This window comes from Calidris pugnax, unplaced genomic scaffold (genome assembly GCF_001431845.1).
Source record: "Calidris pugnax isolate Ruff unplaced genomic scaffold, ASM143184v1 scaffold952, whole genome shotgun sequence".
In the NCBI taxonomy this organism is placed as follows: Eukaryota; Metazoa; Chordata; class Aves; order Charadriiformes; family Scolopacidae; genus Calidris; species Calidris pugnax.
In genome coordinates this window covers 250,568-266,760 of record NW_015092814.1, presented here as the reverse complement: position 1 = coordinate 266,760, position 16,193 = coordinate 250,568, and the positions used below count along the sequence as shown (strand labels likewise).

At 46.3% G+C, this 16,193-nt stretch overlaps 1 protein-coding gene across 10 annotated transcripts in view; it reads left to right on the top strand.

Moving 5' to 3' along the window:
• Nucleotides 1–15,701, top strand: part of LOC106900603 (excitatory amino acid transporter 4-like) — a 38,513-nt gene extending 22,812 nt beyond the window's left edge. For 4 of the 10 annotated variants that reach the window (XM_014962721.1, XM_014962722.1, XM_014962723.1 and 1 more), the window contains 9 exons: nt 2,142–2,372; nt 3,261–3,398; nt 4,198–4,402; nt 5,270–5,312; nt 5,901–6,241; nt 8,498–8,731; nt 9,788–9,982; nt 10,435–10,569; nt 11,975–12,173. In XM_014962721.1, coding sequence (XP_014818207.1) covers nt 2,159–2,372; nt 3,261–3,398; nt 4,198–4,402; nt 5,270–5,312; nt 5,901–6,241; nt 8,498–8,731; nt 9,788–9,982; nt 10,435–10,569; nt 11,975–12,173 — 1,704 coding nt within the window. In that variant the 5' untranslated portion in view covers nt 2,142–2,158. Of the gene's footprint in view, nt 1–2,136; nt 2,373–3,260; nt 3,399–4,197; nt 4,403–5,269; nt 5,313–5,900; nt 6,242–8,497; nt 8,732–9,787; nt 9,983–10,434; nt 10,570–11,974; nt 12,382–14,327; nt 14,356–15,024 lie in introns of those variants that run through there. The other 6 variants (XM_014962725.1, XM_014962719.1, XM_014962720.1 and 3 more) reach the window with 4 other exon arrangements.
• The last annotated feature ends 492 nt before the right edge of the window (nt 15,702–16,193 follow it).

Sequence of the window (16,193 nt, the reverse complement as noted above, 5' to 3'; positions counted from 1 at the left end):
TCAAGCTGGAGGAGATCCTCCCAACATGTAGATTTAGTAAATTCAGACAGCTTTTCTCCTTTCCTCTCCTTTCCTCTCCTTTCCTCTCCTTTCCTCTCCTTTCCTCTCCTTCCCTTTCCCTTCCCTTTCCCTTCCCTTCCCTTTTCCTATGCTATGCTATCCCTTCAGTCACTGACAGTGCAGCCAATTACTTTTCCCACCGTAAGGGCAGTAAGCTCTGGGACAGAGTTCTGGAAATCTTGAAGATAACAGAAGATAAGATGGATAACAGAAGGGATATTTCACTGAGCCAGTCATGGCAAAGGCTGAGATCTGAGAGCTGTCCTCTTCCTTGTAGAGCCAGTGATGCCAAGCAAGACAGGAGGATACAAGATGCGTGAAAGTCCTGACTCATTGCAACCTGAGAGCTAATAATTTTCTTTGTCCGACTCTATGTATGTGGGAGCCTCCTGAATAAATAATACGAGTCTATTCTAGGGCACAGGGGATTGAATCCATAGTTTCTTAACCTACTGTGGAGTTCAGAAGGCACAAACTCAACAAACTGAAGGAATATGTACTTTGCAGTTCCTTTCTCTCATGCATAGCTGTGAAAAGTAGGAGGACTGGCAGTGAACAGGAGGAAGATGGGCAAAGTCTGATTGGCTCCATCAACAGATAAAATCAGGGTGGCACAATAATAAAGTGAATGTGTGATCAAGCTGGAATCAGCGGACCAACAGCCACAGAATGCTGTTTGCTACTCAAACAGCTTGGGTGACCACTGCAACACTGCAAGGTTCCTGCAGAACCCCAGAATCTTTGCCAGCGGCCTTCACACAGTTTAGCCTTGGGAGGGCTTGGAGTGACTTGGCTGGGCCACCTCAAGTGTCCCTCAGCTGCTCTGAACCTCATAAAGGCATTAGCTTCTGTGCAAACAAATCTTCTATCAGAACGGAGGTTTTCCTCCATCTGTCTGTTGGAAATGACTTTGCAATGTTGTACCATGAACCTCTTTAAGGCACTGTCTTCAGTTCATGATAGGCATTTATCCAGATCCCAATGGCAGATACTGGTTGTGTATTTTACAGAGAATGTAATCCCAATTGTGATGGTTTGTTTGACTTAAATTTAGGATTGCAAATGGAGTAGCTCTTATTTGCCTTGCAGTAGCAAAGAAAGGTCTTTCAGCAGCTGCTGATGGGCAACGGTGTCTTTGTTTTTCTTTGCTTTCATCTAGTCTTGTATTTTCTTTGCAAATTCCTGGGAACAAGCATCGTTTTCAGACCTTGTATCTGTTCAGTGACAATAGGAAAATGGCACCTACACAGTCAGGCAATAATCCTCCTAGTGATAAGAACTGCTGGATTGCTGGTGCCTTCTAGCACTCCAGAGTGGACTGGTATGCCTGCGTAGCCCCCCCTTGTTCTTTTGTTCAGAGGAATATGGGAATAATAGTTAAAAAAACAGTTAAAGAGCAGTAGCCTTGCTGCCAGTAGATAATGGAGCAGAACTGGTTCTTTATTTACCCCTTTGGAGTAGGTTTGATCTCAATCTTAGTATTTGTGAAGACAGGACAGCAGGTTAACCCCATCGGCGGACTCTGACGAGATACTACTTGAAAGTCCTGTTGTGCTTCAAAGGAAAGTGAGTAAAGCGTTATCCTCAGGCTCCACAGAAGGAAATGGATCGTGTTCCTTTCTGCAGAACCAGCTCGTGCCGCTTGCTGTCATGGGGAAAGTTGTTCTGGGAGGGCCCTGTCCATCTAGGAAGCATGTCAGGAGGCTTGGTCTTGTTTGGAACAGTTTATGTACAGGAATTGTTTTTATAGCGAGGTGATAAAATTCATTCCTTTCCAAACTGATAAAACTCCTAGGAACAAGCCTGATTACCCAGGCCACCACAGGCTGCTCCACAGTGTACCTTGGGTACTACAGAGGCCAGAGCTTCTCCAGAGACACCAGAGCAGTCATAACAACACCCTGATAGCCCTTTAGATGCCTTGCGCCAGAGTCTGCTCCTTGCAGAGGGGCAGAGGAGCTCATTAATCAACTCACTATAAGCCTGGCCAGGGCCCCAAGGAAATAACCTAAAAACAGAGGCAAGGTGTTGGGTGCTGCAGCTTATGCTTTCCCTCCTGTGCTTCTCCTTGCCCAGCGTAGGCCGAGCCGTGCTGACCATGAGTGAGCAGAGCCACGTCAACAGCCTGTTCCTCAATGAGGACGCAGCCAAGCGGCTCAACGCGGAGAGCAGGGTGCAGCGCTTCCGGCAGGCGGTGCAGAAACGGGCAGCGCGGGCCAAGAAGCGGATGCACAGCATCACTGCTGACAGCGCTAAGAGCTTCTTCAGGAGAAATGCCTTCGTCCTCTTCACCATTGCTGCAGTCTTACTAGGTATGGAGCTGGTGGCAACGCTGGACACCATGTATAAATGTGGGGGAAAGTTTGTTTATTCTGCAAAGATTTTATTTTATCATAATGATTTGACTGGGGAGGTGAAGCTGATGAGCTGACAGCTCAAAATGCTATCCTTGCACACAGGACAAATGCACAAAGAAGTACCTTTGTGTGCAAGGACAACAGACCTTGCAGAGGGCAAATGTGGGGAGCCCTTGTTGATCCTTTCTGGTTGCAGCTTCAGAGCAGTCTACAACAGAAAGGGTTTGATGATCCAACTCTACCAATGCTCATAAAAAATCATCCAGGTTTGTTCAGAGGCTTCTTGTGAGTGCAGTTACAGGCACTGGGGCTCTTCATATTCATCCCACAGCGTTAGTCTGATGGTACCAGAAGGGGGAATTGATGCACAGGGCTGTGATGCAATGCAAACTAAATCTGCCCAGCAGATAGTGGGTCATCCCTAGCTTTTGACCCAGGCTATATTTCTCTAACTCACTGGCTGAACACAGCTTTAAGAGGTGGGTGGACAAAGTCTCTGAACTATGTAGTCACAGTTATTTTAGACTGGGAGATCATTATCTCTTGTCACAGCGGTTTTGTGCTCCTGAGCTTCCTGGGAACAGACCCCAGAGGAGCAGCAGACAGAGCAACAAGGAGACCTGTGGTTTAGTGTGAGGCTTCTGTGCACATAAATGTGTCTGAGGGAGAGAGAGCACATGCAGCAAAAAAGATCATAGCCTTTTAGAAAAAGAAAGAACATTTTCTTCTATGGGGACAGGAGGAGCTGAAAGGAGATGAGAAAGAGAAAAACCATGCTGTAGGACTGAGAGACCACTGGATTACACTGTCCCATTTCCATTCTCATCCCTTGCTGATCCACAGGGATCATCCTGGCATTTTCCCTCCGGCCCTACCAGCTGACCTATCGCCAGATCAAGTATTTCTCCTTCCCCGGCGAGCTGCTGATGCGTATGCTTCAGATGTTGGTTCTTCCTCTCATTGTGTCTAGCCTGATTACAGGTGAGAATTGCTTTCTGCTGCTTTCAGCCAAGGCAATAATCAGCAAAGACAGATGCTGCCTGTTGTTGGCATGCCCCAGCTGGAGGTGCTTGGCTAATAGTGATAAGCCTGAACCTACAGCTGTACTGAACATAATTCACACTCATACCCCTGCTGGCTCAGTAGCAGGGAAGAGAAGCAGAAGGCCTTGTGCTTTCTCAGAAGACTAGGGAGGACATAATGTGGTCTTTCCAATGCTCAACACTTGAGCATTAACGAGGATTTAATCCTACACAACCTCAAACATCAACAAGTTTGTTGCCCAAGTCAGCTTCAGGTTTCCTCCAGCCTAGGGAAGGTTAATTCATGTCAGTCCAAAAGAGCTGGAGTGGATCACTGGCTGGAGAGCTTCTTTCATCCAGGTCCTCACAGAACACTCACCAGCCAAGCTTTCAGACAGAGGAAGGGACTGCAAGGCATTCTGCCTGCTGAACCATCCTGCCATTAAGGACCTAAAGGTCCAATTTACTGAGAGGGGATTATTTCCCTTCTGAGAGCTTTAGGAGGGAGTTGCTGTATCCCCACATGCAGCCTAAGACGCAGCAGCGCTATGCTTCTTCATAACCACAAGCCACATTCTCCCATATCAACATCACCTTGGAGCTCTAAAGTCTGCCCCTTGTATGCTGTGCTTCCTAGAGACCCCAGCTCCCCATCCAACTTAGGCATGTGCCCTGCACGCTTTGAATCTTCCTTGGGCTTCCCCTTTCCATCTAAAACAATAGACCTTCTCACCTTGTCTCTCTGTGTCTCTCCCCAGGAATGGCCTCGCTGGATGGCAGAGCCTCAGGGAAGATGGGGATGCGGGCTGTCGTCTATTACACGGTGACCACAATCATAGCAGTCTTCATTGGCATCCTCATGGTGATCATCATCCACCCAGGAAAAGGATCTAAGGACAAGCTTCACCGAGAAGGCAGAATTGAGCAGGTGCAGACCACAGATGCCTTCATGGACTTGGTGAGGTAGGTGAACAAGATAGTCTCGTTTTGAGACCATATCAGTGAGATTACATTCCGCCACAGAATGTCCTTTTGAAGTGTCACAGCTTTAGGCATACACTCTTAGGGAAGGAGTTTTATGGCTGTCTTGCCCAGAATACTACCTCTAGCTTAGACTAGATAACTGACTTTGCCACTCTGAGATTGAATACTTGGCCTGGAGCTCTGGAATCCAGTCCTTCTGTTAGAGGTACTCATGCAAGAGGCCAAGGTGTGCTCAGCAGAACAAGTAATGACAGCTATCAATGACCACATGCCCTTCAGAAATTCACCCAGCAAAGGTTACTCCCATCCATCTTCACTGACCCAAGGAAATTGAGGAAGTGTTTGCTGAGACATTGTCTCTCCCTCCCTTGCTGTGACCTTACACAGTGACTTGCAAAGCTGTACCATCTCAAGTGGTATGAAGCTATGTTTCTGAGGTACAAGATAACAGAAATCTCAAATGACAGTTGTAGAGATGAGGCTGAAAGCAAGGCAGTATATTAAAAATTGTCCTATGCTATTGTTCCAAGAGTCAGTTGAGTTTGATGATGCTTTTACAATGGACCCATATCCCAGTGCCGTATGTGTATAGTTGCTTTCCACACACCTGAAATACAACCTTCTGGACTCTAAAAAGATGCAGTAAGAATCTGAAAAGATGTAGGAAGGTACCTGGCTCCAGATCAGCGTATTGCCATCTTCTCTCAGTCAGACAGAAAGCATCGATCTGCTCTGTAGACTGGAATTGTGAGAGTTTTGACCTGAGACACTGTTCCAGGACAGAGATGTTGGCATGTTGGCTAGTCAAACAGGACAGTAACTCTTTCCTTGTTTTATCTACTGCAGGAATATGTTCCCGCCCAACCTTGTAGAAGCCTGCTTTAAACAGGTATGAAATCCCACTATGGTGCCCTAGACCATGGTCCAACCTGTTCCTCTGGGGGGTGGGATAGCAATTGTTTTATACTGCCTTCACACTTTCCCAGGTCTGACTGCTCCAGGAGGCATTGCAGTCATCAGTCATTACAGCATCCCCCCAACAAGCTTTTCAAACTCTCTGTAGATGGGGTCTTCAACCTCCATCCCATCCCACACTCAGTCATGAAGGGTTTGTGTGATCTCAGGCAGCAGGCTTGGCCTGGCTGTGAAAAGGGAGCAGATTCTCCAAGGATTTGTCTCTTCTGTAGTGCTAGTGCCGTTGGAAGCAGTATAAAGGGTTATCAGAGAAGCCAGAATATCTTGGTTCTAGGGACATGAGATGCTTCAATGGTCTCTTTTGACCTTTAGCTCCATGATCTTTTTGCTGAAAGTGCTAAGCCGGGGAGCTTAAGAACAGGCAAGGCAAGTTTCCCACACAGGTCAGCAGTGAACTTGCAGTACTCTCCTTTCTTTAGGAAGGGATGCAAGAGCCCAGCATGTTGTCCTGAGCTCCTGAACCAGAGCCTGTGAGTGCATCTGACAATCTGTGTCTTTTCAGTACAAGACGCAGTACAGCACCAGGATCTTCACCAGAACTGTCCTCCGCAGCAGCAATGTCACAGCAGGTGTGACAACCACTCAGATCCCTGCGCCTGAGAACTTCACTGGCATCCTGGAGAACATCACTCATGCCCTGGGGACCATCTCCGAGGTGCTGACCTTTGAAGAAGTCATTCCCGTCCCGGGCTCAGCCAATGGGGTGAACGCACTGGGGCTGGTAGTGTTCTCCATGTGCTTCGGTTTGGTGATCGGCAGCATGAAGCAGAAGGGACGGGCCCTGCGGGAGTTCTTTAACTGCCTCAACGAAGCCATCATGAGGCTGGTGGCCATTATCATCTGGTGAGGAGCACGGCCGGTTGGAGCAGGAGGTCTGCAGGTGCAGTTTCCACTGACCTGATGAGAAGTGGGGTAGTTTTAAGATGACATGCACAGGAATAGCAAATGGGCACAGCTCTCCTTTGGCTCCATCAGGCTGGAGGGAAAAGTCTGGATGGGATATTTGTTCACATTTCATTTCCTGTCTTTTGTTTCTACCTTAGAAATATCAGGTACACCAGGACTTGCTTTCCTTGAGGCTGCTGGAAACATCCTTGGAAGACCAGAGAGCTGGAGTGGAAGATCTCTTAGCCTTACCAACAGGGGTAGGGTGTGAGGCTTTCCCACAAAAAGCTTTCCTTCCAGCTATGTTCCAGGAGCCTGACTTAGCTACGGATGACAATAACCTATTGCCACATTGCCGCTTTCCTGCTGCTCAGGCTCTGGCACCAGCTCTGAGAGATGAGCTGAACTGACAAGGTCAACTCAAAGTCACTGCCTTTCAGATTGAGGTCTCCCAGGTCCCAGCTCCTCTAGAGCTCAGCTGCTTGTTGCTTACTCTGTAAGGCTGCCTGTGCTACATGGTCCAGATAAGCAAGGCATTGCTGAGATAAGTCTTCTCTAGAAGGCAGCATTTTACCAAATCTTGTTATTTTAAGGTCTTTACCCATCTAGGGCTCAAGGTTTAAAAATGAGTTTGTAGTAAGTACCCTGAGAAAGGAGAGATGTCAGGCTGGCAGAATGCATGGAAATATCTGACAGAGATCTGTCAACCCCGCACCCTCTTCCATTTTACATCACACCAGCTTCCATTTCCTGGTTTTCTATCACAGTCTTTTATCTCAGAGCAACATCTCGGGCACAGGAGGACAGGCCTTACACAGAAAGACACAAAGGAGAAGAACAACCCTGAGCTCGTAGCAGAGCACTGGGGAGCCCCAGCCCCTCTGGGATCTTTTCCTCCACAGATGAGCCAGAACTTGGGGCTTTGGTTTCCTAAGAAGAGTTGCCCGAGGGAACAGAACGGAGACCATGAGCACAGTGGCACAAGCAGACCTGCACATTACTCCCAGAGACAATTTCAAGGTGCCTTCAACATCGCCTCCTTCAGCTCCCCCTTGCAGTGAAGGAAGGCAGGGTGCTGATGCATACAGAACGTTGGTTACACTCAGGAAACTGCCTGTGCACGCTAGTGTCTGGAGAGACCTGACTTACAAAATCCCACCGGTACAGGAGGCAGGACTGTCAGCTGCAGCCCAGCACTCCTTCCTGAAGCCACAGTCTGCAGAGCATCTCCCAAGAGCTTTCTTTTCTTGGGGAGATCTGGTCACTAGCTGCAGCCATGACTGTCTTCTAAGAGGAAGATAAGAGGAAATGAAATATTTGTGAAATCCTTTCCTGGCACTTTTCCAAACCTCCCAGGCTAAGTTGGAATTTGGCATGTGGACCTCTGAGATTTCTGCATGAATTGCATGTGAGCTCTTGAGCTGTAGAGGCCAAACCCTGAGAGGCGTGGCCATAGAGCTGGGATTTTATTGGGTCCAGTTATTTGTCTATGTTTAGTTTAGTGCCCGTGACATTCTTCATGTCTGTGTTATGGCTTCCTTTCTGCGGAGCCTCACTGCTGCTTATGAAATGCATTGTAATGTAGGGCGAAAAAAGCTGTAAGGAATGGAAAGGATAGCAGTGTGCCTCAAAATGAGTTTTTATATAAGCCACGGCTGCTTTCACGAGTGTTGGTGTGCCCAGTCCTTGCTACACCAGATATGCATTCCCTATATATTCCTATTCCCTAAATGTGAACGTCTGAAGATAGCAAGGCTGATATCCCAGAGTCTATAGGACACTATTTCTTTTACTCCTCAATTCCCTGATTCTCCTGTATTTCCCTGTGCCTCTCCGTAAAAAAAAAAAATACTCTCAGCCCAAGCTCTACTAGGAAAGGAAGGGACTCTGAAGACTCCTCTACATAACCTCCCCTATTAATTCTACAAGGAGTGTGTGGAAACATGTAGGAGAAGGAGTGCCCAAGCTGTGTGCACAACAGAGTCCTGGGGTCCCCAACAGTGCAACAGGTGCTGGTTTTTGGCCACATGTTGAGCAGGTCCCATGTCTCTCCAGGTGTCCAGAAAAGGTACCAGCAGTATCATCCGATGATTAGGCTCGGTGAGCACTGCTGGTGTGCTGGCTTATTGGGGATGTGTCCAGACAGAATGCATTAAAGCTGGTGTGAAAGTGTGGGTGCCAGTTCTGAGCATCGGCTTTGTGTTTCTGCCACAGGTATGCTCCAGTTGGTATCATGTTTTTAATTGCTGGCAAAATCCTGGAGATGGATGACCTAGCAGTGATGGGAGGCCAGCTGGGGATGTACACACTCACTGTCATCGTTGGACTCCTCATTCATGCCCTCTGCATCTTGCCACTGCTATACTTCATCGTCACTCACAGAAACCCTTGGGTATTCATTGCAGGGCTTCTGCAGGCCCTCATCACAGCCCTGGGCACCTCCTCAAGGTACGATGGCTATATTGGAATAGGGTTGGGGCTGGTGTGAATACTCTGAGGGTGCTTCTCGGCACTCTGTTGCCCTTAGAATTGTCTCACAATTTCTAGTACTAGCAGCTTTTTGCACTGGTCCTGCCAAGTTCATTTGAGAGTGGAAAGATTCCCACTCCCCTGCTCAGAAGCCCTAATCATGTGGCCACCTCTAACCATGACAGCATGACCCATATTCCTCCTTACCAATAGTAGTGGTGATTCTGCCTCCAGCACCAAAATGCTGAGCTCAGGATAAATATCAAATCCCACTGAATTGCAGCGTTATTCCCCATCCATATATCTCTCACACACATGTACTTGCACACATTTGCACATTTCTCTCTCTCAAGCACACATAGTGTATGCAGTTGGCAGCAAACTCACAGGAGGCCTGGGCAAAGGCAGAAACACCTGTATGTTCAGTGACACACTGTCGTGTGACACAGCAAAAGCAAGGGATTGTAGATAGCTGCTGTTTCACTAAGTGCTGTGTTTCTGACTGTCCTCATTTCCTGGCAAGCACATAACAATCTCTCCCATGTGCATCCCCACATGGAAACACACTGCATTTTTCCTACTCATATTCTCTTTCAGAAACAATTCTTTGCTTTCTCTGCAAGATACATTCTCACACCTGGGTCATTCTTGTCTCATGCACTGAGGCGGGTGAGAAAGGGCTCAAGGATTTTTAATAGCTGGAAAAGGAGTTTTGGTCTTGAGGCTCTGTCCTATGTACCTTGAATCCTCCAGCATCAGCTTGTTTTGGTGTTACACCAGCATCATCAACCTCAGGGCTACACAGCCCCTGCCCCAGCCCCCTGAGGAAAGCCATGTCTGAATGTGCAACTGCAGCATGCACCATATCTGAGGAAGCCTTGCTTAGACTGTTCTTTCTCCTAGCAGCTTCTGGCCTCTGGCTCACATGGCAGGGTGAAAAAGCAGGTGGGTAAGGTCATAAACCAGGCAGAGGCTCAGTCCCTCTTCCAAACTCAGCATATACCCAATTAATGTTGTTTTGTAAATTCCTTTCAGCTCAGCGACTCTGCCCATCACCTTCAGGTGCCTGGAAGAAAACAATGGTGTGGACAGGCGCATCACGAGGTTTGTTCTGCCTGTGGGAGCTACAATTAACATGGATGGCACTGCTCTGTACGAGGCCCTTGCAGCCATCTTCATTGCACAAGTCAACAACTATGAACTTGACTTCGGGCAGATCATCACAATAAGGTGACTTTTGAAAGAATTATGGGACTACAGGAAGGACTTCAGTTTTGTTGGTTTATCTGAGGTGTGGTCAGGTTCCTCTTTTGCTCAGAAGATACAATGAGAAAAAAAAGTATGGAAAAGAAGGGTGTACTACACCTCCAGGTGTAGAAGCATATAAGATTTGGGCATCACATCTTGGAGGCTCCACTTGAGCCCTTACTGCACTTCCAGATCTGCGCAATCCCTTTGCTAGAGCTGCAGTGTGCGGTCTGTTATGGATGGGTGCCTGGCAGGGGGGAGCCTGGCTGCTGTATTGATGCCTCATGTATCACCATCCTGCTCGTTGACGAGAGCAGAAAGGCTGCGAAGATGTTTTGTAGATCATGAGTTTGAGTTACTTCCTGACATTTTTGCAAATGTGACTACCTCTTTTCTTCCCTTTGCTGATAGCTGTGCTTTCCTGTTCCCTTCAGCATCACTGCCACGGCAGCCAGCATTGGAGCCGCAGGTATTCCCCAGGCAGGACTGGTGACTATGGTTATAGTGTTGACATCAGTGGGGCTGCCTACTGAAGACATTACGCTGATCATCGCTGTGGACTGGTTTCTGTAAGTCTCAGCAGCCTGCACTGCTCTGTGCTCCCTGCCAGTGCCTACAGCCTTCGTCTGTACTCCCAACTCCTCCCATCTACTCCCAACTACTCTCTGCTACAAGCAGTCTCAGTAACTGTATCATTAAGCTTAAAACACTCCTGTATCCATGAGACATTTGCACAGTAGCCCTCTCTGCCCCTGCTGGAGTCTTCACCATGTACTTCAGCGACCCAAGGCATCAGAGGTTACTTGCAGATCAGCCTGGTCACCAAGCAGAATGTCCTCAGTTTGCTTTATGTTAAAAGGCACCCAGAAACTCTCCAGACCAATAGGGACAGGTTGTGCCAATAATAAGTAAATTCACACTGCAGAGCAGTGGTTCTGCATTACTAAACACAGGACATGGGATGAGACTGGGCTGTACAAAGTTGAGGAGTGTTTAGATGGGTGCAGCTAGTCAGCTACATTGCTCCATTTCACCTTTCTTTCCCTTTTAAACCTTGGGACAAGTAATTTCACAGGAGTGCAGGAGTCTAATGTCACAGGAATTAGACTGAAGAATGCATTTGTGCACAGTCCTCACTCTCTCAATCTTTTCAAACACAACAAAACCCTGACTGAGGGATACACTGTCCATGTTTCCTCTGTTCTTCTGTATCTTGTATTGCTGGTTTGTAGCCAAAGCAGCCAAAGTCTGCTCCCAGCCATGGCTGAGCAGTTGGAAACAATCTGGCCCAACACCTCCACTTCTCCTTTGAACTGTGCCTAAGAACAGACTTGGCTGGAAAAGGCTCTGTCTCCTAAGACACCAGGTTACCTCTTGTACTTACCCAGAAAGGTTAGTTTCAATCAGGTACCAGAAGTCTTCTCTGTTGTTACCGCTGAAGGATGGGATGGGTTGCTGGACTGGTGATAGCTTCAGCTCTTATACACAGCTGTGGTTGTGGAGAGTATCTCACTGCAAAGGGTGTTTTAGATTTGCCATTTTGCACAAAGAATCTGGTGCCATGTCTTAGTGTACACTGTCCATGCTGAGGAAATGTGGATCTACAGCAGCATTTTTTGTAAAGCAAAGTGCAACTCAAGTGTAACAGATATAGTGAGGGTCATCTGAGTCCGCAGAAGGTCCCACCATCCATGTGGAACCACAGTAGCGTTTCCCTCATTTTGTGGCATGTCCAAAACTTTAAAGTGCGAAATTGGGAATGCAATAGAGCAGGAATGAATGTGAAACCTGTGCTCAGGGCTACCAGTCAATGAAGGCTCTCTGGGAGTCATTTTTCTGACAATGTTGAAGTGTCAATTATTAGAGTGACTTGAAAGGTAGAAAAAGTTTCATTGAAGATATTTCTTGAAATAGTCTTCATCCCTGTAGCTGTTACTAAGAAGCTATGTTTCTTTTTTCTCTCTGATTTTTCAGGGACCGCCTTAGAACAACTACCAATGTCCTGGGGGATTCTCTGGGGGCTGGCATTGTGGAGCATCTCTCCCGGCATGAGCTGGATGCGCAGGACTGCGAACTTGGTAAATCTGTGATAGAGGAGAAAAAGCAGCTCTCCCACCTGGTTTGCCCACAGAACGACACCCACAGGCACCCCAGGAGTGAGACAGCACTGTGAAATCAGGCAGCGGAGTGCAGATTATTGCTGTAAAAAGCCAAGACTTGAAACAGAAGTCCATAGCGGAGGACAGAGAAAGATCCATTCTCCAAGACGAACACTTTTCTCCCCTCTTTTCCACATGCAGTCTTCCCTGATCCCATTTCTCCCCCATCTCTTTCTGATTTAAACAGGAGAAAATTAAACAGCAAAGTTTTATTCCACAAAAGCCTGATTTAGTCATTCTTATGGGGTCCAAAAGTTAGACTCGAGTAAAGAAGACTCAGTGAATGAAATAGGAGTTCCTTCGTTTCTGAGCACAGCTGAGTGGCAAGGTGGGTCAGGGACACCACCACCCGTGGATGGTTGCCGTGATGACTCCACCCTGCAGGATACAGCTGCAAAACCTTCACTTGCTCAAAGACTTCCCCCGAGTACTTAAATCTTTTAGCTTTTGGAGATCTTTTAGATTTGGAGATCTCTGGAGAGCCCCAGCACTTCTGTCCTCTCTTCTCTGGCAAGACTGTTTATGATAAACACAGTGTCCTCCTTGCTCACAGTCCCAGTGTTTGCACAGATATACAGACAATGCTTCCTGAGAGGTTCTCACTCTGGCAACCCTTCTGGCTGCAGGTACTGGAGTCACCCAGCTCCTGAAGGAATGTGGGACCATACAGCAGGGACAGGGCTTACTGTGCTGGCTGGTAGCACAAATAGGCGTCAGTAGGCTTTTCACTTGCAGTTTTATTCAGCCTCTGAAACAGCGCCCTCCCCCCTCAAAGAAAAAAAAAGCTCTGCCAAACACCAATTAACTTCATTTTTCTTTAGCAAGATGTTCTCTTCTTGGTGAAAGCAGAAGGGGAAACACAAAGTTTAAGAACAGTTTGCCCAGCTGAGCAGCTGGGTGGTACCTCCATGCCAGGAAAGACTCTGCCACCCCAGTTTTGCTCAGAGAACAGTCTCACTCCTCATCATGAGACTCCTAAGGAAATGGTTCCTTTGCTCATCTTTGGCTATTTCAGAACTGACTTCCCTTCAATCACATTGCTCCAGAATGTGCTTCAAAATATCTCTGTCTTTCTACAGCTCCTCCTTATCTTTTCTAGGCAGGACCCAGTCACTTCCCAGACCCCAAACTTATGAATTCAGGATAAATTTCTCACTTCCTACCAAATGGAGCTCAGCTTCTGTTTAACACACTTGCACAAAAGCCTACACGACATCCAAAACATCTCAGAGGCTCAAGCAAGAAACAGGGACCTGCTTCATCCATGCTGCATCCCCTTTCCCTGGCACTGGCCAGAAACACAGCCAGTATCTCTCACTCCAGTGAACAGGACCAGCAGGGCTTGCTCCATAATATTCAGGTCCATGAATATCCAGAAAATGAACGTCTAGATACAACCAGGAAGATGGAAAGGAACCACAGTTTTTCAGCTACTACAGCGAAGCTGTCCTGCTGTAGAAATGGCTATGCCCAGAAGCAGCAGCAAGCAGCTTCCTGCTGTGCAGCCCAACTATCTAAACTGGGCAGCTTTTACTTGAGGTCTTCTCATTATTCCAAACCCCGTATATCACTTAAACCCCTCTACCCTGGCTTTCCACACTGATCTTTTTCATCTGAAAGCCCTAGCCTTGCGCTCAGAGGTGCACCTAAGTGGATCTCAGAGGCGTCAGCTGGTGTCAACTTTGCCAACCACAATCGCACAACTGCCCACGCTCAGCTTCCCAGCACTAACAAAGCTTCCTAAAACACATTTCTTGAGATGTCCCAAGCCAGATCCCAAGGCTCTTTTGGTCTTTCAGGAATTGCAGGATTATACATATATTAGTGCTGCCACATTCCACATCCTGTAGGCAGAGTGTTCTATTTTTAAGGGCTGTATGATTGTTGGGAATCTGAGATAAAAAGACAAATGCATCTCTTTCACATAAAAGCATGTGACAGAGCAGGGTGAACCGCAATGTATTGTAGCTCCATGTAGCAGTAGTTGGCCCCAGAGCCTACAGCAGCAGGCTGTTTCCTGACTGTGGGAGGCAGGTTGCTTATTCTGACAAGAGACCTGTACTAGCAGGGGGCAAGTGAGTAGGATAACAAATTATTATCCTCCTCTTTGCAGCAATTTTTTTATCTTGTATGAATACTATTATAATGTCTGCTCTTCTCCTTTCTAGACTAAACAGACCCAGTATACCCTCACAGGTAATAATAATTCACGTTCCTCTCCTCTGGACTTTTTCCTCGCTGTTCCACATCTTTCTTAGACTAACTAAAATTTGGCACAACAATCCAACTAAAGGTTTATTAGTGCTGAGCACTGAGGAAAGAATATTTCATGTACATTAAGATTTAGATCTGAGACACAAGTTACCATAGTTTAACAGCATGCTATGCATCAGCTGTTCAGGTAACTGTCCGTGATGCATACATACAGCAAATTCAAGTCTGTTCATCTTATCTTAAATCTTAGTGAGGTTAGACTCTTACTTTGATGAGATGGCTGTATCTAAAGACTGGATCTTAATCAAAGAGTTTTAAGATACACTGCACTAGCTTGTATCTATAGAGGGCTAAGACAGCACTAGCTTATCATTAACACAGCTCAGCTGAACTGAGTCTAAACCTTCCTAACGAACAGACCTGCTTATAAAAGCCAACAAAGTGCTTTATTTTTTCACAACAGCATGATAGCATTGACTCCACTCCAGTGGTAATACATAATTCCTACATCGTTTTAAGCTGAACTGCTGCCTAGCTAGTAATTTCCCAGCCTGTGTTTATGCAGTTGTTTATTATTACCTAAGTATAGTAATTTGTATTTGTCCATATTGAGCTGTATCTTGTTTTTCTTTTCCCTTTTTTTTTTTCCAGACTATTTGTCCAACTTTTCAAGAAAGCATTGAATTCTATTCCTGAAGAGAATTCCTGTATATAAAGAGCAAACTGATGGATGAATTGGAGGAAAAGATTGTTGGATTGGACTCTGGCTCAAATGGGAATTAATTCTGGGAAGTCCTATGGCTTGGGTTATACAGAGAGTCAAACTAGATGATCATAAGGGTCCCTTCTGGCTTTATAATATATGCACGTGCTTTCTGGTTTAGAGATAATGCAGAGGGTCCTTCCAGCCCAATCACTTTCAAAGGCTATGTGGAAGGATCCTAATGATACTTTAATAAAACTCAGCAGGAGTCTAACCTGTGTTCACTTGCTGTTAGCAGACATGTAACATATCACAAAAGGGGCTCTCCATACCACATTGCATCAACATGATCTCAGATGTTCCCACAAAACAGTACACTGCAAGCCTTGCCATTTGTGATTTCCTGCTTTCAACACAAGATTAATGGAGCACAAACAAGTAGAGGCCTCACTTTCAAATACTGCAAACCAGTCTCCCATGGGGAATTTCAGAATTCAGCTGACAGTTTCTAGCTCTGGTGTTTACCCATGTTGTTAATCAATTTATGATTGGGATTATCTCCTTATAGTTCCCAAACAGTATTGTCAGGAATTTACACAAATATATATATACATATATATATATGAAAGGGTTTACACAAATATATATATACATATATATATGAAAGTTGTGCATGTGCACAAGCATACTAATCCAAGAAGGAAAGGCAATACTAAACTCACTCTGTAAAGCTGCATGTTTCATTTTGATGCCCACCTTGATTTACCAAACTAATCCTGTCCTTAAAACAACAGAAGCTATTTAACTTCATTCCAGTAATGAGTCTTCCAAAGCAAGGTTTATCAGGAAGTGCATGCTGATTTTGAATTGTACCTGCTGGTGATGTAATGAGAACTTCCAAACGTATAGAGAAAATTCTCCACTTTATCTTTGACTTCCCTGCACGTATCCCAAGGACCCACATCCCCACTGCATCTGACTTAGCAAGGAGGCAGGCTTTAAGAGCTCAGTCAAGAACACAAAAGTGTCTGTACTCCTTCCAAACCCAACACTGACCTTGTACTAACTCAGCCTTCAAAACCAGATAACTGAAAGTATTAAATAATTTTAACAACTC